General features: G+C 34.5%; 2 protein-coding genes across 4 annotated transcripts in view; one reads left to right on the forward strand and one right to left on the reverse strand.

Annotated features, from left to right (window-relative positions):
* LOC119830478 (protein vav) overlaps positions 1 to 8657 on the forward strand; it is a 19943-nt gene extending 11286 nt beyond the window's left edge. Inside the window, 6 exon segments of the mRNA XM_038353521.1 lie at positions 179 to 414; positions 744 to 886; positions 1265 to 1399; positions 1733 to 1882; positions 2084 to 2252; positions 3447 to 8657. Of these exon segments, the coding sequence (XP_038209449.1) occupies positions 179 to 414; positions 744 to 886; positions 1265 to 1399; positions 1733 to 1882; positions 2084 to 2252; positions 3447 to 3521 (908 nt within the window). The 3' untranslated portion in view covers positions 3522 to 8657.
* Positions 8648 to 9244, reverse strand: part of LOC119830477 (putative sulfiredoxin) — a 3943-nt gene continuing 3346 nt past the window's right edge. For all 3 annotated transcript variants that reach the window (XM_038353518.1, XM_038353520.1, XM_038353517.1), the window contains exon 3: positions 8648 to 9068. In XM_038353518.1, coding sequence (XP_038209446.1) covers positions 8859 to 9068 — 210 coding nt within the window. In that variant the 3' untranslated portion in view covers positions 8648 to 8858. The remainder of the gene's footprint in view (positions 9069 to 9244) is intronic.

Below are 9244 nucleotides of genomic sequence, written 5' to 3' on the forward strand. Positions count from 1 at the left end.
CCGTCTCACGCTGATCCAGCTTCTTGGCCCAGCTTCCATGGACAATAATGGTCTATAAAAAAAAAATTTGCCTAGATTTTTCTCCCTCTCACTATTTTTTTGTAAATTTGTAACTAAATATACAATTCTTCCAATTTAGACATCAAAGTAACACATTTCTGAAATACCTTGCTTAATTGAACTATAAATGGAAGCATGATGTTAAATTTATATTTATTAAATTCTAGTAGTCATAGGTTAGTTTTTTTGTATTAAAAATGACATGGAGCAGTTAAATTATAATTTATGCATTTCAGAGACAATTTAGAGCCTGCTGGATGTCGAAATACGAATCACAAGTTTGTGCTGCACACATTTGAGAAGCCAGCTACGTGCCATCACTGTTCGAAGTTCCTCAAAGGCAGAATATTCCAGGTGAATGCAATGTGCCTTTATTAATAGCTATAATTAATATCTAGTCTTTACTTCTGAACCAAGTATTTATGAATACATACTCTGGTTATTATTTTCCTTTGTCATGTGTATTATTGTTTTATACAAAAAGTAACACCCAGAAAAATTAACCCTCTGATGAGATGGCAAAGTAGAAATTCGGAAAAAGCACCTCAAAATATATATAAAATAAAAATCTAAACAACCGGAAATCTCGCTAGGTGGAAACATTCGTTTGAATGAAATGATTCGGATATTTATAGCTTAAAACTATAAGAGTAGTATGAAATATTAATATCGACATATTGCAGGGCTACCTGTGCTCCGTGTGCAACGCGTGCGCGCACAAGGACTGCATCGCGCTGTCGGGGCGCTGCGGCGGCGGGCTGTCGGTGGCGCCGCCGCTGCCGCCGCACAGCCAGCAGCCCGACCACGCGCTGCACTACTACATGTGGTGCGTGTGCCACTCCTTTGGCCGTATAGACCCGACGTGTCCTCGTGGGAGGCTCCTCCCATTCGGGCCACAGTCGTACATCTATCTGCCCGATGACTGTGTATATATGACATACTTTGACTTTAAATGCTAGATATGTGCATGTTTTTTATAGTACAGAGTGTGAGATCAGAAGTGGGATCAATTTGTGAGATTAAAGTGATGATGAAAAAATTTTAATCCTACTATTGACCGACCAATATTTGCAATTCAAATCCCGATATTGTCGAGATTGACATAGGAGCGAACTGGTCAATTCTTAGTACATAGTTACCAACCTAACCCAATTAAACGTGTATGTATATGTTACTGAATTTAATAAGGTGATTGTACGGGCAGGTACGTGGGCGAGATGGGGCGCGAGACGGCGACGGCGCGGCTGGAGCGGCGCGTCGACGGCACGTTCCTGCTGCGCGTGCGCCCGCGCGCCGCGCCGCACGCGCCCACCGATACGCACTACGCGCTCTCGCTCAAGTGCGTACACACTGTACACTGTAGCACGCGGCACGGGCGACCGGCAAGGTCCTGCTGCGCGTGCGCCTGCTCGCAGACAGGAACATTATGACACTTTTTTTTTTTCATTAGTACACACACCACATATACAGAGAAAAATAAAAGTAATAAATACATATTAACACATCTGCATACTATGAAATACAGACTGGTTGCACTAACTTAAAATATTTTTACAAACGACAGTCAGAGTCGATTTAAGAAGAAAAGTTTCAGTTATGCTCTTTGTAAATTATGTGTCAGGAACAAAAACAACGTGCAAAAATAATAAATAATCCTCCACACGACGTGTAGGACGGACAACACGGTGAAGCACATGCGCGTGTGCCGCAAGCCGATCGAGTCGGTGCCGCACTACTTCCTGTCCGAGTCGCGCTTCTTCCGCAGCGTCGTCGAGCTCGTCACCTACTACGAGCGCGTCAGTCTCGCCGAGAATTTTGTGGGGTGAGATTTATATAGAGCTGTTATTACCTTGTATTTAGGGAAGAGATTTATACAGAGTTGTTATTACCACGTATTTAGGGGGAGATTTATATAGAGTTGTTATTACTATGTAGTTCATTTAAATATTTTGGTCAATTATATATTTTATCGTCGTTAAAAAATGAAAAATTATGGAAAATCTATAATCTGTTTCTATTTCAGGTTAAACTCGAGCCTCAAATGGCCGTTCCGACGCGTGGTCGCCTCCGTGATCCACGACTTCCGGCCGCTGGAGGGCAGCCAGCTGGCGCTGCGGCCCGGCGCCAAGGTGCTCGTGCTGAGCAAGGAGGGCGACAGCCGCGGCTGGTGGAAGGGCCGCATACTCGACAAGGTGGTAGTAGCTGGCGTGGCCAGCTTCCTTTTACCAGCTACTCACACCGTTGTGTGCTGTACGAGTATTGAGCGGCGAGTCTAGGGAAGAAATTGCTTTAAAGCCTTAGACAGGGTTGTCTGGAAGAGATCACTCTTTATAATAAGGTCGCCTTCTTTGCTGGTCTAGTTATAGGTCTTTTTATTTTAAGTTCTATTTTTATCAGCATAATAAAGTATAATAAAAAAATAATAATAATATAATAGTAGTCTTTTGAACTTTTTGATTTACATAAAATCGGTCAAGTAAGCATAAAAGCATTCTGTTTGTTCGTCTCAACGAGACAACTTCACCATATAGTATTGCCATAAACTCAAAAACAATTTATTCATATAAACTGTTACAAGTATTTATATTTATGAATAGTCATTTTTAATTCGATTTGGAAGGTCGCTTCTACCAAAAAGCGTCGGCAGAAAACTCGATAACAATACTCGTACACCACAACTAAATTCCAACTAACAATGCACTAATATTGATTTTGCTTGGCTTTTCATTTTATATATAGCATTTGTCAGCTGCACGAATACAGGCATTTTGGTGGTAAGGCAAATACATGTTGCATTAAATACCCTATTAATTACTATATAATATTTACTAACTTATATGTAAGATAATTAATATCTTATATATAAAATTCTCGTGTCACAATGTTAGTCTCTATACTCCTCCGAAACGGCTTGACCGATTCCTCTGAAATTTGGTAAGCATATTGGGTAGGTCTGAGAATCGGCTAACATCTATTTTTCATACCACTAAACGATAAGAGTAAGGCAGAACAGCGTTTGCCGGGTGCAGCTAGTATAATATGTTACTTTAATTGGCTAAACAGCTTGTAAACTTTTGAATAAATGATATTCAACCTATATTATTTTCTCTTCATAAGGGGCCATCCATAATATTACTTCAAGGGTCGTTTGATCGAGATCTTTAATTTAAAATTTCGCATCATAGTACATATTTTAAGTCTTGAACTGTGACATTTCAAAACTTTTGATAATTAAAATTAAAGAAATACTCAAAAAAATCACTATAAATGTCATTGCTTGGGTCACCACTTGATTATCGTAGGATAAAATCAAACTAGGATTACAATAACTTTCCAATACACACAAGAAAGCGTAGATAAAATTAACCCAGAGGATTATATTGCAGGGAGACAACCGCTCCGGCTACTTCCCGAAGGACTGCGTGGTGGAGGAGCCAGAGTGTATCGGAGCCCTCGACTGATGTTATTTTTGCCTCGCCGAGCGCGAGAGGCACTACCTGGAGCAGCTCATGGATGACCTGGTCTGAATGGCCTAGGAACAAGTGTCCTGGGTCCCAAGTCCTGGTGTGAATGACCTATGTTCGATGTTCTGGAATGACCGACCTAGGTCTGCTGGATACACTACGGGTATCGGCATGGTACAAACGGAATAACCGAAGATGGATGCAGTCGTTCAAGCGAGGCGCTATTTTTGTGTATTATTTATTAAAAAACTAGGTATGCAAGTGAATAAGTGTTGAGGGAAGTGTAATCTCCTTAGTGCGTTGGAATGAAGTGGTTTTTTGGGTAATACTGTTATTGTAGTTTTGTGATTTGAACCTTAACGCTATACACATAAGGTTCAAAATCTAATATAATTTAATGTTGTTGTATGATATGGATTTTTAGGTGCATTATAACAGTATTTTCCACATATTCACTTTACCCATCAGTGATATTGTATTAAGTGTCTTATATGTGAAGTTGTGAATACACTTTAGTTAGAACAGAAGGACTGTGAATGTAAGTCAGTTTTATTCTATTGTAGATAGTATATATGATAATATATTATATGAAAGTAATCACCCTGATACATTCTGCTAAACTGAGAAGGAAACGTTTGTTCTAATTCTCAAAATAGCATTGGTGAAATTATCCCAGTTATTCTAAAATACGAAATATAAAAATCAATACATAGTGATATTGAAAGGCCAATAAATTCAATGCAATTTGAAAATTGATTATGTCAAAGGTGCGGATACATTGAATCTATTGCCTTCATTTAACATAATTCTCATCAGTGCAATAATGCAGTATAATTATTTAAAAATACTCTACACATTATTCGAATTCGTGTGTGCTAGAGGTACTGTGTGTTATATGAAATCAATGTTACATGCCCACAATTGTGGATTGTTATATTCTGTAGAAAATTGGTGTCACGCACAGAACTATTGATACTAATTAACATTCAAGTCTTCGTAGTTTCGTTTCTTTCATAGTCGTCTATTAAAATTGAAATATAATATCAAATTTAGGAAATAACATACTTAAAAATACATACAGAGACTATTTTCAATTGTTGGAATGATTGAAATTTTACGATGTAACGTGTGTAAGAAAATTATCAATGTTAATTGTACAGATGTTTATTATGATAAGCTCTCAACTGTTGTCTGTCGCACAATCAAATTATATTTATGCTCTCTTCAATACATAGCACAGAATGGTCTTGATGGTGCGTAAAATGCTTTAAAATTTGCCAAGTTTAGGTTAGGAGCTAGTTCAGATAGTGTGGAATTGTTTAGTTAAACTGATAGTCTAGTTTTTTTCACCCTCATAAGGGTAGTTATAAGTTTAACGTTTGTCTGTGCCATCTTAGATTGTTTGGGCTCAAAGATTCATCTCATCAATGCTATGAACTTACCACTGTTTTATTTTAAAACCGTTTTAATTATAATTGTAAATTATAAATACTATTGCAGCTAAGAGCTATATACAGTTTTTTTTTAGGAATAAAAAGATGTTAAAATTCTCATAGTGAATGTAAAATGAGCGGAGAATGAGTTTAATAACACTAGTTCTTCTCTTAGAATTCCTGTATCATTACAGTTTTCATCAGTGTGTGGTCTTGGTGTACCATATAAGAAATTATTCATTATTTTACTAATCATAATTAGATCAGAAGTCCAAAGATCAGTGTGGGGTTTTGAAGCGATCTCAATTATTATTAATATATCAATCAAGAAGGTATATAAAGAGGACTTTTTCAGGTTCCACAATATCTGAATTAGATTAAATATCTACTTGTTTACAAAATATGGTGGAATATTCTAGATTTCTCTGTAGAAATGTTGTATCTATGTAATAAGTGTTACGAATTGTCTAAAAAAATATATAAGTACACTATAAATAAAAGTCGATCATATGGTTAATAAGAGCAAAGTTCTAATTGAAATGTTTTATTAAAATGTGATTGCTACAGGCCACAGCTTAATTAGTGAATAAATTTGTTACACTTCCATGTTTATCTCAACGTTTTACGCTCAAGTCTTCTACACTATTGTTAAGTATTTATGGAGGGAATCCAATAAAATAGCATTAATGCGACAATTATTTGAAAGTTCTTAACAACTTTAGTGAGAAAACAGTGCCAAAATGTTTTTGACAGCTATTTATTGTAGCACAACATAATTATTTTCAGGTTATTATTCATATGCAGGTATGATTTTCATTGTTACAATGGATATTGATAATCAAATATGGTATCTATACTGTAGACCTTAAGGTATGTTTTAAATATTGTCTCACTCGTTCTTGATGATAGCCTAGCCATGTTAATTTGTTTTTATGGCGCCAAAAAATCTGTTTTATTCATAATATTCGGTATAATTCATACTTTTTCGATGTCTCGATTTTCGTTTTTGTAATTTTAATTGATTAGCAGAAAATTTAATTCTATATTTATATAAGTTATTTTGCAGCTACTGCGACTAATGTTTGCATTTTATGCAAATTAATGATTAGAAAAAATATACATATACTTGTTCATGGAGCCCATTTGACTTTAATGTTAGTTTTTAATGAAGTTATTACAATTATAATATGTGACTTGTAATTAATTTTATGGTAAATATTAAATTGACAAAATGCATGACAAGATTTTTAAAAGTCGTGCTATACAAATGAAATCCCACCAAATATCGTATGAAGTGTTCCACATTCCACACTATTTTACCTTTATTTTTTAATCTTCTTCATTTACAAATATTTTTATATATCACACGTGTAAATAGAAATTTAATATACAAACAATGGATGGACATGCTAAAAAAAATATTTATTGAGGTGACAACTTCTTATCGGAGTTTTGTTACGTGGCGCGTTACGGTGCCAGTCTGGCTCCCCTTGCTCTCATGCATGAGACAGGGGTAGCCAGGCTCTGCCTCTCTCACTCTTACCTACAGCTCTAGCCGCTTTTTAATGAAGGCTAATTAGCTATTAACGTTACCCCTAAGCTATATTTATATTATATACTTCAATCCTTCAAAAAGTTTTAATGTTATTTCTATATTGAGTATACAATCGTAACATACTATTTTTCAAAATACATTTAAAGCTACCAGTCACAAGTACGTAACATATAAATATTTTTCGTAATATAGTAATTGGGAAGGTGACGATAGAATGTTAAAATTAACAATGCGAATGTCAACTATTGAAAATGTTAGTGTAAATAATTACGTAGTGAAATCTGTAAACGAATTGATGTTTACAGCGTCTATTTTAATATAATTTGTGTAAATATGATTAATTATTATATAATACATAAATATCAAATAGCAACAAAGCTTTTGTTTGTCATCTGCGACTATACGTGTTTGCAGCTTTAAAATGGTATTAATAGTATTTTATTGTTTAGTGCGCATTGTCATAATTGACTTTTCAATATTTATTACACACTAGCAGTTCGTCCCGGCTTCGCCCGCGGTACATATATAGCATATGTCACTCTGTGAAGTTGCAGCTTTCGAATGGTGAAAGAATTATTTGAAATCGGTCCCGCAGTTTTTGCGTGAAGACGTTAGAAAAATTAAAAATTTCCATTTTATCTAATATTAGTGTAGATGGATAAACGCAATGCGGATTTAATCATGACAGGGAAATTAACTCCATACTCAAATTATTTGGTGAATATTGTACGTGTATAAGAATTGGTAATTATAATAATTGTTAGTTTGTTATTAAATGTTTTCTTCACGGTTGAAACGAATAAATGTTATTCGATAAGTTGTAAACGAAATTGATTTAAACAGTAGATTGCACTGGTTCAGATGTGTGTCATAGTTAAGTCAATGTTTTTGGTGTTATGTGTCTATTTAATATTATACCCACTTATGTGAGCCATAGCTAATGTTTTTCAAACTTTGTCTTATAAAATAGGATGCAGTCAGTTTTGTGTAAAATAAAAAATTAAAATCTCTTCCTTTATTATATATTGAAACCGCAATGTAATGTAATACTTAATAGGATATACGTATTAAAGATATTTAAAACTAGCTATGCCCCGCGGTTTAACCCACGTCGTACGTGTTATATAGCAGATAATCTTCACTGGAAGGAATTGTTAAATCGGTCCAATAGTTCCGGAGATAGCGCGTTTAAACATACAAACTCTTCAGCTTTATATTTTTAATATAGATAAATCACTTATGTTTTATTTACCGGCAACTAATTTTGTATGTTTAGCGATTACTCATTCGGTTTCATTTGCCTAAAGGACACCCCACGTCATCTATTGAGACGATCTCGACCAATATGAAACATTATTTAACGATTTTTTCCAATTTTTAATGATATATGGATTACTAGATACTTTAAGGTAGGTCGTTTGGTTTGACTCAGTGTTGCTTAACCGTGACCGCTATAATGAATCAAGGTTAAAACCATATACAGAAAGTCTCGATTCTAGTCTAGAATCGTATCTGGGTTAAATGCTATAGCGTCCGATTGAGCTAACACTAACAGAAGGTATAGAAAAGTATCACGTACGTTTTTGGAGTATAACTTTGGACTTGTCGTTTTTAAGTAAAAAAATTCCTATGATGATATGGATTTTGTATTATTATTGTTTCGATTATCTGAAATAATAATTGCTATGAAATATGCATTCTGTGATCTTAGAATCAACCAAATATATAGAAGTTTATATTGTTAAATCAGTTTTTTCTTTACATGTTTGAATCTCCGTTAAAATGATTAAATTGTTCATTTAAATTCATACTTATGAACGTTTTTGACACTGCCTATATTCTACTTAAGTTGCGTTGTACGCGTTAGTGGTATTTTTTACGGTAAATATTGTAAAAAGTTCAAATGCAATGCAATTATTTTAGAAATTCTCTATTGTTTAATGTACCTATCACGTTTATAAAGTTGGTGCTATCTAATTTTGTGTTCAGCGCTTATTACGAGATGCACAAGTACGCACGCAGTACAGATGTAGTGTAAATGTATTTTTATATTATTTATGACTGTAAATAAACTGTGTAAAATGGCATATCTCATTGTTCTGTAGTTAGATATCGTAAGAAATGAAAATAAATGGTTGGCAATTATACATAGTTTTATTTCGATTACGTGAATACACATTTAAATACAAATAAAGTTACCTGTTTTAAATACAGGCTGAACTTATTTCCTGTTATCGATATATTTTTTCTACATGCAAGGTTATTTTTGCATAATATAAAAATATAAAACGTGCAATATTAATAATCCATCACAAATTATAATTATCTTTGTGTATTAAAAAACACTCATTTCAATTCCGGTGTACTGCTCCCCAAGTAAGAGCGAAGGTCGTTGATTGTGGACCTAATTAGTTTGGCAGGTATTGTTGGTCTGTTTAACCGTTTGTATGCAGCGTATCTGTGGCAGCCCCCAAAGCTGTAGTAATAGTCGCCACCTTCAGAACCTGTGATCCACAACACGTCTATTGGCGGAACTATACCTTGAGCTTCTTCTTTCTGGAAATTGATTTTATTCACCTTTAATACCTAGTCTTAAAGCGTCTACTTTCTTTAAATTATTTAGCATCGTTGTCTACTTACTCCTTATAAAATGGGTTGCTATACTTAGTCTGGCCATAAATACTGTTACACTTAATTATAAAAAAATATTACATTTGAATTTCGAATCTGTC

The sequence above is a fragment of the Zerene cesonia genome, chromosome 11 (assembly GCF_012273895.1).
Source record: "Zerene cesonia ecotype Mississippi chromosome 11, Zerene_cesonia_1.1, whole genome shotgun sequence".
Taxonomy (NCBI): domain Eukaryota; kingdom Metazoa; phylum Arthropoda; class Insecta; order Lepidoptera; family Pieridae; genus Zerene; species Zerene cesonia.